The sequence below is a fragment of the Neopsephotus bourkii genome, unplaced genomic scaffold, assembly GCF_033783945.1.
Source record: "Neopsephotus bourkii isolate Nb327-2 ecotype Australia unplaced genomic scaffold, CSIRO-AGI_Nbou_v1 NB_1749, whole genome shotgun sequence".
Lineage (NCBI taxonomy): Eukaryota > Metazoa > Chordata > Aves > Psittaciformes > Psittacidae > Neopsephotus > Neopsephotus bourkii.
The window spans coordinates 520,085-542,060 of NW_026902223.1; the positions used below are offsets into that span (position 1 = coordinate 520,085).

At 59.7% G+C, this 21,976-nt stretch overlaps 1 protein-coding gene across 16 annotated transcripts in view; it reads right to left on the reverse strand.

Annotated features, from left to right (window-relative positions):
- The window catches only part of RBFOX3 (RNA binding fox-1 homolog 3), a 137,941-nt gene that overhangs the window by 23,550 nt on the left and 92,415 nt on the right, over positions 1–21,976 (reverse strand). For 11 of the 16 annotated variants that reach the window (XM_061377364.1, XM_061377362.1, XM_061377369.1 and 8 more), the window contains one exon: positions 6,183–6,227. The exons of 1 other annotated variant lie outside the window; for it this stretch is intronic. Coding sequence is in view for 1 of the 15 variants with exons in the window: in XM_061377368.1 (XP_061233352.1) it covers positions 3,556–3,573 (18 nt within the window). In the remaining 14 variants the exon portion in view is untranslated. Of the gene's footprint in view, positions 1–3,555; positions 3,862–6,182; positions 6,228–21,976 lie in introns of those variants that run through there. 4 more of the 16 variants (XM_061377368.1, XM_061377357.1, XM_061377359.1 and 1 more) reach the window with 3 other exon arrangements.

Genomic DNA, 21,976 nt, shown 5'->3' on the forward strand with positions numbered 1-21,976 from the left:
GAGCGCTCCCAGAGCACAGGGATGCTCTAGCGCATGCAGCCAGGAGCCAGCCTGGAGGCAGAGCTGCTGGAGGTGCCCAAGGCTGGAAGATGTCAGAGCTGCGGGTACCCAGCTCCCTTCAGAGGAGGAGGAACACTCGCCTCTGCCATCTGGAAACTGCATCCCACAGAACAGAGGGCTCCCAGCTCTGCCTGGAGCCCTGGCAAGGGCTCTGCCCTGAGCCTGCCTGAGCACAGGATGTCCCAAAGCCAGGCAGTCACTCATTAGAAGTTCATCACAGACATAAAGCAAATAGATGAAGGCACTGGTGGATGAGAGCTGCTGTGAAGGGAGGGGAAGGTCCCACACTGCTGGCACAGCCCAGGACAGCGAGAAGGGCCTGACAGAGGTGATGGGCAACAGCCCCACATGCCAGTAGGCCCTGCCCCACTGCAGGGAGCTCCCTGCCCACCTCCCCTCCACATCCACACCATCACAGTGCCACTGCTCCCTCTGCTCCAGAGACAGCCACCGGACACGCAGAGGTTCACAGTGCCTTGCTCCACCTCTGAAAGACAGACATGGTTTAAACCAACCCCAGGTGTCCTGGATCCTGGTATGGCTGATAGGGAGCAGCCTTGCTAGGGCACAGGGATCCCAGGACTGCGTGGGGGATGTCGAGGAGGATGCCCCGGCTCCCTGGGGATGCCTGGCCCAGCCATTTCTGCACCCAGTTAAACTTGTTCTACATCTCCTGCTTCTTCCTCCTCTTCCCTCTCCAGCAGCTCCCAGAGGGGTTACTGGAACCCTCACCTGCTCTCAACTCCCAAAGAAGCCGGAGATTCCAGTGAAAACCTTTACTCCGCAGCATCCCAGCACCCTCACTGCTGCCGCCTCTGCCCTCGGCTGCCACATCCCTGCCCGCCACATCGCTGGGTGAGGAGGGGACCATGACCAGCACACGGCAGCCGTGGCAGCCAGGAGGGGAGCAGAAATGCAGAGAAAGCACATGAAAGTTTAATGGGATCTAGGGAAAACCGGCACCTCACTGGAACTTCCCTTGCCCGCTGCAGGGAGGGATGGGATGGGATGGGCACCTGCAGATACTCTGCCCTCCAGCCAGAGCTGCCAGTGCTGTGCAGAGTGGGACAGCAGCTGGGCCAGTGCCTAGGGGGGTCCCGCTGCCCTTCAGGTGCCTCGGGACCCTCGGTGCTCACCACAGTGAACTGTGCTCAGTTGCAGCACCCCGAGATGCACAAGCAGGGGAGCCGGGGTTCCCATCCCGCCACCATCCAGTGGGAGCAAACCGGTCACAGGCACCTTCCGGCAGCCGGCCACGTTCGAGCTCCCTGCGGGACTCATGGCAGCTCCCGTGGGACACGGTTTATACCTGTGGCTGGGCAGCACAGGCAGGAGCCATCCCCGCAGCCATGAGAGCGCTGGCGCCTGCCAAAAGCCCTTGTGCTTGACACAGTATTTACACAAGGCAGCAATCGGGCTCCCCAGATGGAATGAGCATTACCGTGCAGGCAGCAGAGCCGGCTGCCGCAGACACTGCTGAGCACTGGGCTGAGCGGGCAGCACCAGCAGGTAACACACTGCACCACACCGGCAGGGCACCAAGCACCAGTGGCCACTGCAGGATGGAGCTGGTGTGAGGAATGAGCAACTGCAGACCTGGGAACCCGAAACGCCACATTCCCAGAGCCCCTTCCCTGGGATCAGAGCTGCTGCCTGATGAGGGGGTCCCAAGGAAATCACCCCCATTGCAGGCTGCAGCGGGGCGTTGGTAGCAGCCCGGGGGCACCAGTGCGGGGGGCAGGATGGGATGGTCAAGGCCAGGGTTGTCAGTGCATCCCCGAGCATGGGCACAGGGGGCACTGCCGGTGCTGGGCACAGGGCAGCCAGGCAGGGATGACACCAGGAGCAGCATACAGGTGGGCAGAGAGGAGCATCAGTACTCGGCAAGTAGACACTCAATCCTCATTATAAGGCTTTTTAAATGCACAGACAGGATATTAGCGTTTAACCAGGCTCTAGGACTCCAGGGCAAACTTTAAGAATCATAATATTTATAGACCCCTCCTTCCACTCACCCCACACGCTCTCTATTTCCTCTGCAATTACTGCTAATTTGAAGACATTTTGCTTTGGCATCTCAGCCTGTTGCAGTGCCGACTCCCGAGTCACCCGCTGCCGCCTGCCACTGCAGTGCTCCCACAGGGCCGTGCTCCTGCCACACAGGGAAGCAAACCCCTGCTCCCATGATGGAGAGGCACCTACGACGCCAAGAAACCACCACGCAGGGAGCAAAGCCCTCTCCCAGCCCTGCTGGGACCCATTGCACCGAGACCCAGCCCATGCACCGCAGGGGATGCAGAGGAGCATCCTGCACTGCCCAAACAAGCAAACACTGCAGGAGCTCCCATGGGAAGCCTGCACCCCGCACCGTCTGGAGCTCAGCGAGGCCACACGGCACCTACGGAACCTCAAGTGGACACTCCAGAGCCATTGGCAGCTCATGAAGCCTGTGGGCAGAATTAAGGCCCCAGCAGAAGGCTCCTGCCCAGCGCCTGCACTGAGACCTCTCATGACAAAGCACCTTACGCCTGGAAGCTGGGTCCCTGAGGAACAATGAATCCACATTCTCCTCCTTCCTGTAAGCTCCTTTCCCCACATCCCCTTCACCCGCTCTGCTCCCTGCTCCGGGATCCAGCTCTCTGAAGTCTGTATCCCCCGCAGGCCGCCGCAGCCCCCCAGCACCGCAGCCAGCGCCAGGGACTGGGAGCAGGAGGCAGGTGGTGAAAGGAGCTCGTGCACTGGCTTAAACCCCAGTTCGTGGGCTGGGATGCCACAGGGAGCCCCCCCGGATGGTGCTGAGCCTGATGCTGAGCCCAGCCCCTGCACCTTTGGGTGCAGACTTGCAGGAAGCTGCTGTCCTAAATCACCTTCTCCTCTGCTCCCTGTCCCAGCCGTGCCAGGAGAGCAGCTCGCACCCACATCCAGCATCTCATTCCTGTCCAGAGCGCCTGGACAGACCCCATCACATCCTACTCTTCCCCATCCCTGCTCAAAGCCCTTGGGATGCCTGGGGGGATCTCAGCATCCCCCTGGATGGCTGGACAGACCCACTAGCATAGGGAGATCCTGAACCCTGGAGAGCCCGGCCCTGCATGCCCCCAGCTTGGTGGGGAACAACCGGACAGAACCATGCAGGCTCCAAACCACCTGGACAGGAACCCACCGAGCGCCGCGCTCACCAACCCGGCACAGCCGAGAGGGACGGGGCTGGGGCTGTTCCTGGGTAGCCTCAACCACCCCATGCAGGAGCCAGCACCCGCAGAGGGGAGGCGGGATGGTGATGGGGGTGCCCTCAGGCAGTGCCCAGGCAGGGACCGCTGCCAGCCTCTGCCTCCCTGCCCAGCACCAGGCCTGCCTCCAGCATCACATCACATCCCTGCCTGCAAGCCATGAGGAGAGCTCTTCCAGCCTGGCATCAGCAAGAAACAGCCCTGACCCTGAGCAAAACCCGTCAGAAAGGGAGGGGAAATGCCCACCCTTCACACTGCTACCTACCCAGAAGTACATCATCATGTTGGCAGCAGGGTGCTGAGCAGCTCCGTGGGATCGGGTGAAGGGCTGCTCCTGATGCCAGCTGCGCTGAGCACCGCTGCTCCTCGGTGGGCTCTGTCCCCTCGGGTGCTCACTGTCCACCTCCAGCACCAAGGGCCAGCATGGACAAGCCCCCTGTCTTCTCACCTCACTTTCTGCACAGTGTGGTTGCTCGCTGCTGCTGCGAGCTTCAGAGCCAGCTGCTGGCACCCGGCATGGTGCTGTGGGGGGGGCTGGAGAGCAGGGATGGGAGATGGACACGGGGCAGCCCTGGGGGTGCAGGGGTTTATCCACCCCCGGGAAATAAACTGGGAGAGGATGGAGAGAAATGAAACCCTCTCTGTTCTTTCAGAGCCCAGCGCAGGCTGAGGCCAAGGTGAGCCTGGGGGCCAGGGCTGGGGCGAGCGCAGCGTGTGGGCTCCGGCCCAGCAGCCCGGGCTCCGCTGGCACTGGGAGCAGCCGGTGCCCTGCCTCAGCATTTCTCAGCACCCTGTCAATAAGGGAGTCCATCCTGGCTCTTGTGGTTAACCTGCGAGGTGCCAGCCAGCTCCGGCAGCCCCGGTTCGCACAGGCACACACTCTCCATCCCTGCTCCCGGCAGGCAGGGATGCTCGGCCGGGGTCCGGCAGACCCCCTGGGATGGGCATCACCGGGGCATCACCCACACTGCTGGATGCAGCCGAGCTGTGGCCAAAGCCATCCCCGTGTGCAGAGCAATGGGGATGGTCCCTGCACGAGCAGCCACCTGGGATGTGACCACTGTGGTGTGCATGGGAACAAAGTCCAAGACCCCCACCGACACTGGGGCACTGGCCCCGGGCATCATGGCCCAACATTGCACCCGGGTCCCAGCTTGGCCATGGCCCCTCGGCTCGCTGCTGCTCAGGCACTAAATCCCTGTCCCCTGGGGCCCCGCTCGGTGGAGGAGTAACGGAACTGCGAGCGCTCGACTGAGAGTGAGGGAATAAATAAGAATAAGGGGAGGCACAGGAGCGAGAGGGGCGGCAGATCGGTCCCTGGGGCCCCGCTGGCTCTGACACCTCCAGCCCCATCATCATATTCAAAGCAGAGCCGCGCTGAGGCATTTCTCCTCCAGCACAGCAATAAAAGAAAGCAACACTCTCAATAATTCAGCACCAGGCGAGGGTGATAAAGCAGAGGAGCCACCACTGCAGGCAGCTGGGATGGGGGCTTCCCACTCCCTCCTGTGTCTCGGTGATCAAAATCCTCTCCTCCTCCTCTGTGACCTGCAAAACCAGCCCCAGCCGTGCCCTGGAGCCCCACAGCTTGCTGGAGGCCCATATCACTGCATGGGACATGCTCCCAGTATGCGTCGGATGCAGAGACCTGGGGCAGAGCAGCCCAATGCAGCAGAAGAAACCCCCTCCATCACCACACAAGCCACAACCGAGGGTCACTGGGCAGCTCAGCAGCTCAGCTCCTCAGCACGGGTCCCTTTCCAGCGCTGTTTCACCTTCTCCCACTTCAGCATCCACAGCCACCAAGGCACCTTTGCAAACAGTGCTGTCACCTGCAGCCACGTCCCAGCTCTCCCATCCAAACCAGCAGCGGGGCTGCTGAGCCGCAGGACGCAGACCCCACCGCAGGACACGCATCTCTCCAGACACAGTCACAGCCTCCAGGCACCCGCAGCCCCCATCCCCAGGGACCGACCCGAGTGCCACCAGCCCCGCTGCTGCCAACCAGCACATTCCCCCCCCAGGCTCAGACCTGCAGCCCGGCTTCATCCCTGTAATCCTGGCTCCTGCTGCCACCCCCTGCTCCCACTGCTGCACAGGCACCGCTGGGCCAGTGCCCTCCATCAGCATCTTCATCCCCAGCCCCTTGCCTCATCTTTGCTCCTCTGCTTTACCCACTGAGGCCATGGGGGAGCATGGGTTTGTGCTGTACTCAGGAGGATGGACCTCTGGAGGGACCTCGTCCCCCCACCCCGAGGTGGGACTAGAGTCTACTGCCATGAAGCAAAGCAACGTGAGGTTATGATGGGAAGGAGCCATCCCCATCTGCCCAGCAGGCACTGGGCTGGCTCCCTGTGTACGTGCACAAGCCATCGCCTGCCTGGTCTGGGTCTCAGCCTGGGTAACACCATGAACTCGTGTGGCACAGCATGGGCTGCAGGACCCTGGGGCAAGCATCACTCACAGCAGACAACGGCCAGGTCAGGGCAGGACCTGGGGCTGGTGCCATTGTGGTAGGGGCAGAGTCCCCTCCCCAGGCTTCCCCAGGAGCTGCCCAGAGCGCAGACAGACAGAGAGCAGCGCCAGCACACACGGACAGCTCACAGACACTGCAGCCCTTGCACCACTCACATCACGCCTGCACGGGGGCTCAGCGCCTGCTGGGGCTGGATGCTGGTGGAGGGGAGCATCCGCCACCTCCAGCACAGGCTCTGCCCCATCCCTCCTGGCCCCACAGCAGCGCCCAGCCCCTCACATGCAGCTTTCAGCATGCAGCTCTCAGTGTGGCCCCAGAGGGACGCCAGGCCCTGAGCGCAGTGGCTGGGGCTGTGCAACCACTGCCCAAGCCCCAGAGCAGCCCTCGGCTCTGCAGCAGCACCGAACGCCTCGTACCTTTTGTTCAGCCCAGCTCCTCCTGCGATGCTCACGCTGGGCTCTCTAAGGAGAGACAAGAAAGAGGAGGAAGGATTAAAATCAATGATCATCATCACTAACCTGCTTACAGTCAATGCTGTTTGCTCATTGACTGGCAAAACGTTCGGATACAAGTAGGAACGTGAGAATGAGCTCCTGGCGTGCTGGGAAACCTGCCCTAGCTAGGAGCTGTGGGGTGGCTGAGCCCTGACACAGACCAGCAGCAGCTTCTCCAGCTCTGACAGCACACCCCAAACCTCACTCAGCTCTTATGGACCACAGGCCCCCTCCTCAGCTTCCCCGAGCATCTGCAAGCACAAGCCCAGCCCCATGCAGAGGACACGGGGTCGGATTGGACGCAGTTGTTGCCAAAGTAATGGACACAGAAAGTTCCGTGTGCCCAAACCCCCTGCACACAGCAAGGATGCTGCGGTGCTCCTGCCCCCGGCAGTGCCGCCCCTACCTCGCCCCAGGGCAGTCCCAGCAGGAGCGAGCCCTGCAGCTCCCGGCCCTTCCTGGAGAACATCGCCACATTTCAAAGAAAACTTCCTGAAAGCTGCACTTGAACTAATTGGGTTTTGCAGCATTGCCAGCACAAATGTTCATAAATCATGTCAGACCCTCAGAAATAATGAGAACAGCTTACACATCACGGGAGGGCTTTAAAAGGAGTAAGCCAGGGCTGTTTCTGTTTGTTAATCGCTTCTTTGGGGATCAGGAGGTGTCAAGCCCTGCAGCAGCAGTGGCTCTGCCGTCCAGTGTGGAGCTGCTGCGCTCCTCTAGAGCACCCCAGGAAAGCAGCACCCTCCGATGAGGCACCTCTGGGTGTCGGTACCCTGTGCCCAGGGCTGGGTGAGCAGATGCTGCCCCAAGCCCATGTCCAGATCCCTGTGAACATCTGGATGTCCAGAGGCCCAGCCACGCATGGTGGTGGCTCTGGAATAGCGGAGCCAGTTCCCAGGCACCTCTGTTAGCAAACAGGGCTCTCAGCCGCACAGCAGGATAATCAATTATGGTAATTCCTGCCTCAATGAAGCAGATTCATGGAGGAGCACAGCTCATTAGGCTGGTGCTGACTTCCATTAGTGCTCTTATGATAAAAACCCTCCAGAAAGCTCTCGCCCAGCCAGACTCGGCGTTTCCCAGCCTCAGGAGTCGCCCTTCCCAGCCCCTGCGCCAGGGCGGACCTGGCTGTGGGACAGGAGAGCCCTACAGAAGTTGGTTGGAAACTGCCTGGCCCCAGACCCGAGGGGACGCGGTGCAGCCCGGTGCAGCCCGGTGCAGCCCTGCACAGCCCTGCACAGCCCGGTGCAGCCCGGTGCAGCCCGGTGCAGCCCAGCACAGCCCGGTGCAGCCCGGTGCAGCCCAACACAGCCCGGTGCAGCCCAGCACAGCCCGGTGCAGCCCGGTGCAGCCCAGCACAGCCCGGTGCAGCCCAGCACAGCCCGGTGCAGCCCGGTGCAGCCCAACACAGCCCGGTGCAGCCCAGCACAGCCCGGTGCAGCCCGGTGCAGCCCAACACAGCCCGGTGCAGCCCGGTGCAGCCCAGCACAGCCCGGTGCAGCCCGGTGCAGCCCAGCACAGCCCGGTGCAGCCCAGCACAGCCCGGTGCAGCCCTGCCCCAGCCCCGCTCCCGAGGTTTTCCTCACCAAGGAAGCGCTCACAGGATCCCGGCTGGGGAAGCAGCATCCCCAGGCTGTGCTGCGGTGGGCTTGGGTGTGCTGGGAGCCCGGGCAGCCGCTTTGCCATGAATAATTGAAGGGCACGGGCTCTCCCCGGGGAGGAGCGGTGCTGGGCAAAGTCTCATTTCCCAAACACGCTTCCCAAGGAAGGCGCCTTCTGAGAACCTCCACCGAGCACCGCCGGGCCCCAGCAGCGGGAACGCGCCCTGGGAGCTCCCGCACAAATCTCTGGTGGCCCCAGGCACCGCAAGGACCGGAACGCTCCAAACCGCCCTGTCCTGCACCTGCACCGAGCAGGAGAGGAGAAACCCTGGCAGAGCAGTGATGGGGTGGGCTCGGAACAGCCCCAGGCAGTTGGGATCAGCATTCCTGGTGGGGCCTGCCCCTGATCCCGCTTTTCCAGCCGAGCTCCAGGTTCGTTGGCTCTAACTGGAGCCCTGAGCAGCCTTGCACGGACCCACATCCTGAACAGGGGAGCCTAACGGAGGCAGCTCACCAGCAAAACCCAACCCAGCCAAAACCACCTGGATCCAGAGCCCTGGAGCTGCACCCCAACAACTGCCATCCCCCCTCACAATCACGGGGCAAACCCCATGGCGGCCCGGGCTCACCAGTCTGCTCTGCTGGGAAACTTCTCCATAGTTTGCCAAGCACATTTTGACCCCCCTCCTCCCACCAAAAACCCCAAATTAATTTTGCTTTTAATTAAATTCATTAGCAAAGATTATCTGGCTGAGGAAAAATAATATCCTGCCCCTCCCCCGGCAGCCCTCTCTATTTATATCCCTATATGCATAAGCAGCAGTGAATATTTCTTTATGGGCCATTAAGGGCTTAGTGTTTAATTTATAAGCGCGTTCTGTGGCCGGGCAAAGTCAACACTTTTAATTAAAGGAGCAGGGGTTTTGTCACTAGCACAGCCCAAGCGCCCGCTCCTGCAGCTCCGGGGGTACGTGGCAGGTCCCACGCGGGGCTGGGGCCCTGGGGCAGCCTCGAGGGGTTTCACCACTGTTGGCCGTGGTGATGCTGAGCAACTTGCTCCCCACCCAGGGAGACCCCTCTGCCTTGGCAAGGGGCAAGGGGAGCCCATCAGCGCACAGGGAGCATTGATGCCCCTGCAGCATCCCAGTCCTGACGCTGGTCACCAGCACACCACCCGCCTGAGCAGCTGCTGTGCGCCTTTCAACCAAAATCCTTGCTGCAACTTCTGCCAATTCCCAGCATTTCCACACTTCCTCCTGCCTGAAACCAGTGACTCTCACAGCATCACCACCTCCTCTCTCCCAGTGTGCTGCACTCACAAGGACAAAGTGCTTCAGACACACACTCATCTGGGAATCATGGAATCCCAGACCGGTATAGCTTGAAGGGGCCTTAAAGCTCCTCCAGTCCCAACCCTGCCACGGGCAGGGACCCCTTCCACTGGAGCAGCTTGCTCCAAGCCCCTGTGTCCAACCTGGCCTTGAGCACTGCCAGGGATGGGGCAGCCACAGCTTCTCTGGGCACCCTGTGCCAGCGCCTCAGCACCCTCACAGGGAAGAGCTTCTGCCTGAGAGCTCAGCTCAGCCTCCCCATTGCCAACTTGAACCCACTTGCAGAGCCAGTGGCACCCGCCTGCCTGCCAGGCAGCACCCAGGAGTCTGGCATTCCCAGCTCATCCCACTGGCACCCCTCCCACAGCCCCTTGTCCCATCCCGCAGCAGCACAGGGTCATGGGAGAGAAGGAGCAGTGTGTCCGTGCGGAGCTGAGCATGCCCCGGTGCCCATGGCCACTCCCGGTGCTGCCCCAGCAGCAGCAGCCTCAGCTCTTGGCAGCGGGAGAGCGCAGCCCTGCCTGCCTGGAACCCGGAGCGGGGCAGCTCTGAGTAGGCAGGTTCCCATTAATGGAGTATTTTATCTTACAGGAGAGATGAAGTCTCTGTACAGAGAAGCACAAAGAGCTGAATCAGCAGCTGGCCAGGGGATGGCAGGTTTAGCCATAAGCATTTGGCACCAGTGCAGCATGTCAGAGCTTCACCCTCCCACAGCCGCGCTCTACCAGACAGAGGCCAGCAGCCAGCCCCAAGCACCCCCCACACATCTCTCCCTGCTCTGGAGGAGCCACAGGCAGCCTGGGTTATGATGGGACCAGCCCCAGTCCCATTGTACAGCCCAGCAGCCCCATGCCAGTCCTCTGCCATGCACCCAGCGAGCCGAGCACCCGTGGCACCAGTGGGCTGCCTCCCTCCCATCTCCATCACCTCGGCACAGCAAGGATGGGTTTGCAGGAGGTGTCCCAGCACGGCCACTGTGCGCACAGGAGTGTGTGCGGGACCAGGTCCGAACCTCATCCCAGGCACAGCCCTCGGCTCAGCAGGTAACACAGTCCCCAGTGCCTGCACTGTGATGGGCGCCCCTTGCAAAGCCGTCCCTGAGCTCCCCCAGGCACCATTCCCCACATCCAGCACGGGTCGGTGCTGGCCACACACGAGGAGCAGGCGTGCGCGGGCTGGACACCACCGTGAGCCAGCAGCAGAGTGGGGATGGCACTGTGCCGCTCACTAAAAGCATGAGTGTCACTAAATCAATAATTCATTTACTTTAATGAGATAAGTACTTTGAAAACTAATTGCAAACCTGCTCCATTTACTCCGACCCGTTATAGCCTTTAATGTAAATGGCAGAAATGCTGCTGGAGGAAGGGGAAGGGCTTTTGATGGGGGATAGTGTGTCATCTTTCCCCTTCTTCTAAGAAAGGGAAGTATCAGCCATAAACAAGGACAGAAACCAAAGTAGCTGGCCAAATCACCGCATGGAATGCTGACAGTGGAGCAAGGGGAACACACAGCCCTGCTCCCGGGGCCATCACTGTCCCCTGCACATGCTGCCACCGTGGAAGGGTCCAGCAAGAAACACCCCAAAGGGCTGTCACTGGCACCAGGGATACAACAGAGGGGCAGAAATACACATGGGAACGCTGAGCCCCAGAGAGCTGCCGAGGGCAGCAGGCAAAGAGAGATACCACATCTGGGGCCCTGTCCTGTCCTGGCAGCTGCAGGACTCAGCTCTACCCTAGGCAAGACCCTGCTGCTGCGTGTCCTGGCAGCAGGGATGGAGCAGCAGACGGGATGGGGCACCACCATTCCCAGTGCGGTGGACCCCCTGGCTGGACCATGGGCTGGCTGCTGCTCACACTGCAGGTGGTCACTAATGATACACAGCTCGTTCTAAACCCACAGCATCCTCCACCAGCACCGGCACCAGCAGGCAGTGTGGGCAGCACAGGCAGGGGGTCAGGGGTGTCCTGCCAGCTCCCCAGCCCCATTCCTGAAAAGGAGCAAGCGGCTCCCGGCAGCGGTGTCGATGTGTTCCTGAAGGGCAGCGGGCGCTGGACGCCAAGGGCTCTCTCAGCGCTCGCTGGAGCAAATGGCAAGCCATAAACCAGGATCGTGACAGAAGAGAAAATGTTCCAGAGTCCACAAGGAGCAGCCCAGGGTAAATCCATCTGCTCAGCAATTCAGCTCCAAAATCCTCCCAACCATCAGCGTGGGAGCTCCTTCACCCCCAGCACGCGGCTCTGGGCAGAGCAGGTCCCGCTCCGGCAGCTGCCGGCACCTCACAGGGGCTCCTGCTGCTTGGGGATCCCACAGTTCCCCCAGTGGGGACACTCAGGGAGGGGGTCACACCACCCTTAAAGTGCACCTGGGCCAAGGCCATGCTCCAGGGACCCTCTTTCCAGCCCTGCTGCAGGCAGTGGCAAACGGGGACGCAACCCCTGTGCCTGGGCAGGAGAACGGTGCCCGGGCAGGCAGCAGGCAGGGACCCTGGGCACAGGGACCCACAGGGGCACCGGCTGCGTGGGCTCTTCCCTGAGCTGCACATGGGAGGGTGCACGATCCCTCCTGGGGTCCTCCATCCACTGCCCCATCTGTGGGATGCTGGAGGGCTCCTGGGGAGCCCAGATCTCACCTGGATCTCCATGACCAGCCCTGGCTGCCTCCTGCAGCCCTGCAGCAGCCGGCCATGGAGCCACGGATGAGGAGTAGTCGGGATAATCCTGGTCTGCTGCAGCAGCACAGACAGACCCAAAGATCTCCCTGCAGGCATCCCTGTGAATCCCACCCAGCTGCTCCTGCTGCACAGAAAATCAATGGCAAGCATCTCAATTAATCACACCGGGGGCAAATTGATTAGGAGCCTAAATAAGGTCAACATGGTTGTCTGCTTATAGGGTAGGACCCCTTAATCATCATTTTATCTGCACCAGGCTGCAGAGCTGGCAATCACACCATCACTGGGAGCACAGGGGGATTTTCACTGATCTGCAGTCGCTAGGACCAGGACAGGAGCTGGATCCCCCACACAGCCACAGGTATGAATTCCATACCCAGCCACACACAGCTGTGGGACCCGACATGAGCCCTGGCTGTCCCCTCTGATCCAGAGCAGGACAAAAGCCATTAAGCTGTGCTGCTGTAGGTGAGGTGCATTCCCTCCTGACCCCAAACCCCACAGCTCATGCTGCAGATTTGATTAGCCCTGTCATTATCTTGGATTGTGTACCTGAAAATAGAGTTAGTGGCCACAGCAGCACTGACCCTCTGCAGAAACCCAGCCACAGGTCCCCTCTCAGCTGTCCCTGGCATCTGGAAATCCCTCGGGATGCTCCTTAGCTCCTCCAAATGCCTCCTGTCTGCAAAACCATCCTCCTTATGGGCAGCATGGGTAGGAGGACACCCAGTGCCAGCAGAACTCATCCTCCCTGCGCATCACCGGGCAGCCAGACCTGCATCCCAAACACAGCAGATGATTCCTTCCCACCCTGGGTTTGAGACCAAAAGTACCTCAAGTCAGAGCAGCCCCCAGTGTGCTCTTTGGGGTACAGCATGCTCAGCTCCTCAGGGGCCAATAACACTGTTTGCTTTGCTTTGCTTTGCTTTGCCAACAGACTTCCCAACTGGAAGTGAAACCAATTCAACCTGGTGTTTCCTCAGTCAGGACTCCACTAACAGCATTTCCCTGCATCCCCCCAGTGCCTGCTGATGGCCACAGTTGACCACATCCCACCGGCCCTGCCAGGACAAACAGGGCTTTTCCCTCTCCCCGTGCAGGGCAGGAGGAGCCCCAAGCCTCTCACAGGCAAGGCAGGGCCAACACAAGGCTTGTCCCTTGCTGGATGAGACCCTGCAGAGGTCATGCCTAGCAGCATCCATCCCCGCAAGCCACTGTGCATTGCCCATGGCCCCTCCAGCACCAGTGCCCCCCTCACCTCACCTCCCATCCCACCACTCCCTCCTGTTGTAAATACACTTATAAATATCATAATCTGGTTTAATATTTAATATAGCCAGGTTAAATAAACATTCCCAGCCCCATAAATAATCATTAACGGAGGGTTCTAATTGTGCTGTTGGGATCCTGCTTCATGACTTATTTAGAGGGCAGATGCTATTCCCATCCTTGGCTCCCCCGTACACCATAAATTAACCTGTGGCTCAACCTCTTTAGTGATAACGTGATGGGACACGACAAAAGGAGACAGCTCTGCTTGGGGGGTGACCCCTGACCGCTGGGATCACTATGGGACTGAGCAGGCTGGGAGATGGGAACCAGAGCTGTTGGAGGAGCCTGCAGGAATGTGGAGCAGCCCTGCAAAGGGGTGAGACCATGGGGGAAGAGCCACCATATTGGGGTGTCCTCAGCCGCAGGCACTAGGAGCAGAAGTAGGGGACCCATGGGTGAGGACCAGCCTTCCAGTGCGGGGTCTCTGCCTGGTCCTTGCTGTCCCTGCAGCAGCAGCAGTGGCACAAGGGCACGGAATGCTGCTGAATGAGCTGAGGACGGGAGAGGCTTTTATCCTCAACACGAACCTACTGCAAAATTGATTGGAAACAATAGCAAAGACCAGAAAGAAACAAAACCCCAAAGCACCGAAACCCTGGAGCGCGGGAGCTGGCCGGGGGCGAGCGCTCTGAAAGCGCGGATCTGAGACAGGGAGGACCGGTAAAGTGCAGGAAAACCTCCGTGTGTTCCCCTCAAGGGACGCGTTGATGCATTGCTTGAAAAATAAAAGCTTTGGGTTTGCTCTCTGTAGCTTAATTTCATCTGGAATGAAAAACTACACAAGTGAATGGAAGGATCCCTCAGAGTGAGCCCGGGCGCCGCGCCGCAGCCCCTGGGCTGGCTTTGCTGCAACCCCCCTGTGAGGCTCTGGGGAGCAGCTCTGTGTGCCCAGCTCCACATGGACACACTCCCACAGCCCCGGAGGAGCAGGAAGGCCCAAGGGGAACCCAGGCACTCTCATGCTCCCTACAAACCTTGGGCTGCTCCTGCTCGGGGCTGAGCGGTCACACTCAGAGGTTTGTCCCTTAAGGACATCTCGTGTCCTCCAGCCACGTGGGCAGTGCTCCAGGGCTGCCCCACAGTGGGCACACCAGCGGCTCCCTTTCCACCACCCCAGTGCCTCCTGCATAGCAGAGGGGACAGGTGGGACCCTGAGGTGACAGCCTCTGGAGCAGTTTTGGTGTCTCTGGCATGTCTATTCCAGGCCCTGTTCAGCAGAACCAGGGGACCTTTCCCAAGACACGTGCTCAGGGTGGCCCCGGACAGAGGCAGGCCTGGCTCTGGGATGCAGCTCTACAGAAATGGTGTATTTTATCTTTATCTGTCAGGATTTATATAAAAGGGGGATAGTTCAGCTCTAAATGTAATGAGTTGGAAGAACAGCCCTCCAGTGGCTTCCTCCAGCGAGCACAGCATCAATTATATCGATTGCTAAAACTAACTAATAACCCTAGCCCAGTGCTGGGGAGCGTTCCCCCTGCGCAGCATCCCACAACACCCCATTGCACCCCGTGAGCCTGGAACGGCCTGCAGGAGCCCCAGCAGGGAAAGGGGAGGATGAGCACCAGCACAGCCCCCAGTGCAGGGGGTGATGGGTCCCAGTGCTGCTGGAGAGGCAAGGATGAGCAGATGGTGATGAACAAACCCTGAGCTCTGGGCTAGCAGCAGGGAAGAGCCGGGGGGGATGGATGGGGAAAGAGGCAAGACACTCCCTTCAGATTCATACACCCCTCCTGCATCCACAGCCATGGGCTCAGGGCTGGTCCGGTCCCAGCACTGCTGGGTCCCCCCACCATGCCCGAACCACACACGGTGAAGCCACAGGCTCTGGCTCCACAGGAGGTGGTGACCGATGGGAGCTGGGAACCAGCAGTTGTGCCTATTGTTCTGCTCTGCCCACTTGGGATTTGAAATCCTGGGAAGCTGCTACAACACACAATCCCTCCGGGCTCTGGAAACAGATGAAAGGAGACTTGTAAAGTCCCCATGTCCCATTTCTCTGGTCCCTCTCTTTTCTACCCTTGTGCATTTCCAAACAGGCACAGGGATGCATCTCTGCATCCCCCAGAGAAGGCTAGAGCTGAGGTACCACTGGGATAGCTCAGGATCACTGGGGCTGGTAGCACTGGCACAGCCCTCTCCTGCTTCCAACTTGCTGAGCTTCCAGAAAGGGAACAAAAACATAGGGAGGGAAAGGCTAGAACCCTTTCCTGCAGTGAGGGGAAGCGAGTTACTTAACCTGCTGGAAATGAGGCTAACTTGATAGAGAAGCAATACAGCGTTTCAAAATCAATGACACGAGCATCAGCCCCGATCACAGGGGTATTAAACTACATGGTTATTTGACTGCAAAGCTACCCTGTGCACATACCCAAGCCACTGCGAGCACAGACCCCCCTGGCACCAAAATGCTCTCACAAACCCATCCAGGAAGGGAGAAACACACACTGTTCCTGTAAAGGTAATTTTAAACCCCCAGAGACTCTTGTCCTGATGTCGGCGGGGCCTCTGCCAGAAACTGCCACTGGAAACAAATCAGTCCATGGAGCACGATGCTCTGCAAGCGAGGTCACTGCGACGAGCGAGCGGGTCCCTGCTGCCACAGCGAGCATCGCTGCAAGCATCACTGTGAGCATTGCGGCTCCTGCACCCCTCTGCCCCAGCAAAACCCCTCTGAAAGCCCTGCAGGTGTAAATGGGCCGGGAGACAGAGCACACATGTGTGCTAGGAGGGAGCGCACGTGTGGATGGGCATTGCATGCAGCACAGCAGTGTTATCTGCAAATAACCCATAACTAATGAGCATCTCAGCAACAGGTGATGGTGGTACCCCAGGCAGGGACGATGGCAAGCTCCATCCTTCCACTTCTCAGTTGTGTCTTGAGGGAGGGAAGCAGGAGCTGGCCAGGGTGAATTAGAGAGACTTTTGTCACGTTTAATACCAATCCATTTCGCAGACTGCTGACGCAGCGGGATTTCACAGCCTGGAATTTATGGTTCTTTTGAGAGACATGCGCAAAGAAGGGGGAAGAAACCAACCTGCCACCAGCACAAAGCCAGGAACTCCACTGGGAAAGAGCAAGACTCTGGGGGCACTCATGAGGACCCTCCAGGAGAACAGAGCTCAGCATTAGGGGGCCACAGCACCAGTTCTGCACCTTCAGGAGCACACCAAAGGTTCCCACAGACCCACATTCCCATGTCCCTGCCCACGGTGCTCCAGCCCGTGCTACCAGCAGCTCCGGAGCACAGGCACTGGCAATAACGGAGCCGTTATTACACAGCACTATTCGGCCCCAAGGGGGTTTTATGCAAAATGACACACAATATAAATGACTGTTGTAAACAGAGAGTTTAATAAAGGGCTGTGTGTGAATTTACAGCCTCCCCAAGGATAATTAAAATTATTTATCTACTTACCTAGCTAGCCGCTGGAGCAGTCTATTAATTATTATCTATTATACAGGGCCTGCTTTGCATGCTGCCAGTGCATCGCCTCCCTCCAGCATCCCTCATGGATGCACTGCAGCATGGGGAGGGCTGCGGGCAGTGCTGCCGCGCTCCGGGGTGCTGAAGGACTTCCCGGGCCCCCCACACCGCTCTGGAGCACCTTGGTCCATCAGGATCATAGAGTCACAGCCTGCTTTGGGTTGGAAGGGACCTTAAAGCTCCTCCAGTTCCAACCGCCTGGCACGGGCAGGGATACCTTCTGCTAGAACAGGTTGCTCCAAGCCCTGTCCAAGCTGGCCTGGGTGTTTCTGCACCAGGGAGACCCTGCTTGGCGTTATCAAGCAGCAGTTCCCAGCTGCAGGGCTGGGAGCAGAGGCAGAGCCCCAGGCGCAGGGAGGGATGTTGGAGATGATTCTCTCCCTGCCCAGCTCACTGGGGGAAAAGCAGGTGGAGATGCCACCAGCATCCCAGAGTCATGCAGCACCTTGGGCTCTCCCTACCTGTTCCCAGCACAAAGGGAACTGAGGTGCTTCACAGGGACCTGGGTCAGGAGAGGCAAATGCACCTTCCTGAATGCCTGGTGCAAGGCACAGCAGCCACCCCGCAGCCTGGCGCAGCGCTACCTGCTCCTCTCTATTTATTAGTGTGACAGAGCAATCATCAGCGCAGAGGCACTGGGATCCCCCCGCTCCTCTCTGCAATAAAGATACCTCAGGGGCTCTGGCGTGCGGACACTTAGCGTTGCTTTATTGGCTTAATAAACCTGGGCGATGCTGCTAGAATCCCCAAACCGGCTGTGAGCGGGCAGAGCCGGTACCGGGAGCCCACACGGGGCTGCCCTCGCTTGTCGGGAGCACAGGATCCAGCTGCTCAATGCCACAACGGGCACCACGAGCTGTCAGCCCCACCAACGTGCCATTAATCACGGCTGCAATTGCTCTCCCTGCCCCATCACTGCAGTGGCACTCGTGCAGCTGCCAGCACTGGCACTGCTGGGACCCCCCCATGGCCCCTGGGGAGACACTGGGACACTGTCCCCAGGCACCACGCAGCCAGCAGCACCTTTCCCCTCAGCTGACCGAGCTCCAGTAGGTCTGGAGGTGCCAGATGGTGGCACTGGGTAGGAGCAGGATGGCCCCAGGGGCTGGTGGCAGCTCAGCACAGGAGCACATCATGAGATGTGCGGCCATGAGAGCAGCTCCATCACCAGCTCCAGCCCCTCAGCAGCAAAGGGCTCCTCTGCCTCAACCCCACAGCGGTGCCTGCTCTGCTCTGACCCCCTGCAACTGCCCTTCCAGCCTCACGGTCTGACCCAGTTCCAGGCCATTACTGCAGGACAGAGACCCCTCGGCTGCGCTGCCAGCAGCAAGAGCTCCAAAGCAATTAAAGGCAGCCCAGTGCTGCCACCCGCCACGCTCGGGCCGGCCCTGCAATGGGCAAGATGCAGAGATGTTAATGGGAGCGCTTAAGGGCCGTGTCAGGGGATTCCGGGACCCAGGGGCACGAGGGGGGGGCCGCTTCGGGCTCTGCTGCGGGGCAGCACTGAGCAAAGGCAGCTCTGAGCCCTGCATCAGCCGAGGACAGGAGTTGCTTCCTAAAGCCCTGGGTGTGCACCTTGCAGCTGCACCCCCTGCTCTGCTCTCCGGCCGCCCCAGGACCACTGGCGTGGGGACAAACCTCCCTATGGAAGAGGGCTTGGTGGCAGTCCCCACACAAGGGGCAAAGTTTGAGCCCAGGGAACCACAGCGCAGCTCCAAGCACAGACCCTGCAGCCTGCCCGCCCCCCAGCACTCGCAGGCACAGACACGTTTCAGATGTTAAATACCAAAGAAGATCCCCATAACCAGGCTGGAATCGACTCTGCAGGAGGAGCTGATGTATTTAGCACCATGACCGGGCATCACTGCCTCCTGCGCTGTGCTGTTGGCATCGACGCATTGATGTGGGGAGGGGGCAGAGCAGCAGGGATGGGGCTGGCATCAACAGGCAACCAACAAGAGCCCCTGGGACCTGGGGACAGGCAGCTCAGGGGCCTGTCCTCATGGGATCAAGTTTTGAGAGCACATGCCAAGATGGCTCAGGAGCCATTCCTGCGCCCCAGGCAGAGCATTGCCACGGGACAGAGCTGCTGGGCTGAGGATGGCCGGGCAGGAGCTGCAGCTCTGTTGGCTCACACCAGTGCCCACTGGCACAGCTGACAAGGCATCACCAACAGCCCATCAAACCACATGGGAAAGGACATGACCAGATACACCTTTAACACACGCACAATGCAGGTGGGATTCCTGCTGATGCCTGAGCCGCGTGCCCTGGGGCAGGGATCAGAGCAGTGCAACCCCCCCCATCCCATCCCATCCCCTGCCTGCTCAGGGTCACCCCATGCTGCCAGCACGGTTCTGTGTCAGCTCACCCCACGGCGCTGCCTCCTCCCACCCAGCCCTGGGATATTTATTGTCCCTGCCTCCTAAGCGGGGCCGCTCGCGCTCCATGAGAGAGCTCTCACCACGGCGCGGGTCCGTTCAGCTGCAGAAAAAGCAGCCTCACAGGAGAAACCCACCCGGCGCTGCCCGCGGGATGATGGACGAGTATGGAGCATCTGCACTTGCAGGAGAGGAGAGATTTACGAGCGGCACAGACAGCCACAAGAGTGTCCATTACTATAACTCACTGGGCTCTCCAGAGCTGCTGGAGCTAGGCTCTGCTGCTGCAGCGGGAGAGTCCAGGTTAAGCGTTGGCAGGCAGGAAAATCAATTATGGTTTTTTAATACAGTGCTGGAAGCAGGGGGGTGGGGGCAGCCGGGGACCCCCAAGCAGAGCACTGAGGAGCAGGGGGTCCCAACCGCCCCGGTGCTGCTCAAGTGGCCATGGGCAAAGGAGCAGGGCTCCTCATGGCCACCCATGATGAGGACAGTGGTGTTGAGCATGAGCAGGATCAGGGTTGGGGAGCCAGAGACGCAGCTACTATGCAACATCCTCACCTTGAAGGGTCTCAGCTACGACTTAAAGAGGGCCTGGACCATCCCTCTCCCCCCCAGCAGCAACATCCGCAGTCACCTTCTGCTGTAACTGGGGACAGCACGAGGAAGGGGGAGCCTCAAGGGAGCAAACCGGTAACTTGAGATAACCTCAATTACACAGGGACCTGGTGGCCCTCTCCCTGCCAGGTCTGGCTCCCCCACAACACATCTGTTGGGGGGCTCCTTCCATGGCTGGGGGCACAGCGGTGGTGCTTTCCCCACATCCTCTCAGCAGCCAAGAGCTGCCCAGTTCAGGCACCCTGCCACAGCAGCCGGCACCAGTATTTTACACAGCAGACATAGAGACAAATCATTACCTGGGGGAGTGTGAGCGAGAACCACTCGGCACAGCCCATCACTGCCCAGCCCCTCCACTGCTGGCAGGGAGCAGCAGGGTCACACAAAGAAGGGATGCTCAGCTCCCAGTGACCCAGGACAACGTGGTCCGGAGCACACGGTCAGGTCCTGAAGCCCTTTAGAGCATCCAGCCCCAGCGAGGAGGATGCTGACACGATACAGGAGCCTCTTCCACACCCCAGCGCCCAGCTGGGCACAAGAAGCTGCAGCTCAGAAGAAAAAAGCTTTGAAAATCCTGTATCCAACATGAAAAGCAGTTTCCCAAATTGGTTTTTGCATCTGCAGAGCAGCTCCCACCAGGAGCCATGAGCAGCCAAGGCCAAGGATGGTTCCCACTGTTCAGGCTGCTTTGAGCTCCTGTTCCAAGACACAGCAAGAAAGGACCAGCCTCTCATTCCAGAAGATCTGATGAGCACCGAGGCTGAGGAGAGCTGCCCGCAGCCCTGCTCCATGGAAAACCAGGATCTGACAGCACCCAGCCTGCAAGCACAGCGGGTGCCCATGGCACAGGGAGGCAGGGCCCTGTGCACGGGACCCCAGGAAGAGAGCGGAGACCCAGGGGAGAGAGCCCAGAGCCGGTGCCTGGTTCCGGTGGGACACATTTCCACACTCGTGCTCCCAGGAATGGCTGGCACCAGCCCTACAGCTCCCTCCGTGTTTTCCCTACTGGCACCCACCAGTTCCACCCAGGTCTCTGCAAGCAAGACCAACACACATCAGCCCCGTCCAGGGAGCAAGCAGGGTGGAAGGAGGCAGCAGATGGGATCTCGGAGAGGAGGCAGCGAGAAGCAAGCTGCACATTGAATACCAATGGTGGATTCCCCTGAGCTTTGGTGTTTTTAATGGTGGATTTGACTGTCAGGCAGCAATTAAATGGTGTAATAAAACGCTAAGTGCTCGTATTTCAAGGTTCCTGCCTTTGCTCGGCGGGGAGGCGCAGGGCAGGGGCTGCTCCCACTCCCCACGGGGCTCCACCTCTCCCAAGGAAGCAGAACTCCTCAGGAGGTTACACACAGTTCACCCAGGAGCTGCCAAACATGGGCTTACAGCGCATCAATCTGTGCAAGCTTCCCTCTGCCTTCAGCAAAACGCCTCTCGCACATCCACGGCCTCCCAAGGGACGCACGGTCCCCCCAGGAGCCCTGTGCTTGGGTTTCTTAAAGCGGGCGGAGAGCAGGAAAAGGAAATGATCCCAAGAGCTACAGCAGATGAGCTCTGGGAGCTCTGCCCAGGCCTCACCCCACTGCACACCCGCTGGCAAAGCACCGGGGCACCGCACTTGGGCTGCTCCTGGACTCCAACTGCCGCCTCCTGACCTGCCACAGCTCAGCCCCGAGGCTCAGCATCGACACAACCTTGCAGGAACTGCTAAATCCAGGGCTTTTAGGGCCAGAAACACTCCAGGAAACCCTGCAAGGGAGACCCCAAGGAACCAAGGACAAGTCAGAGCCAGGAAACACACTGCAGGCATGGACCATGGTGCCCAGGATCCCACTGCGGTGGGGAGGAACATCCCTGCAGCCCCTCAACCTCCCTGCTCTGCCCCAGGCTGGGGGGCACATCCAGCCCCGCCTGCCCCCACAGGGGTGGGTGGCAGGAGCTGACCTGGCCATTGGGACCAGGAGCATCCCCACAGCGGCTTCCCCTTCCCTCCCTGCCACCCGCCCCGCAGACTGGGCCGTAATGCAAACCATGTGCTTTCCTAACCTCTTTGTGCATCTCGTGTTTAGGGCCCTGGCTTTATCAGTTTTTATCCTGTGTAATATTCATCACACTGGTTTATTTATGGGCCCCCTCTTCGGGAAGGTATTTTTCAGGCCTGGTGAATAAAACATAAGCCTTTGCTGCTTGTCAGAGGGAATGCAGCTCCTCTGCTGTCAGCCTGAATAACGGCCTTTAGCTTCCTCCAACCACTGCACTTTGGGAGAAATTTATTTGTATTTGGG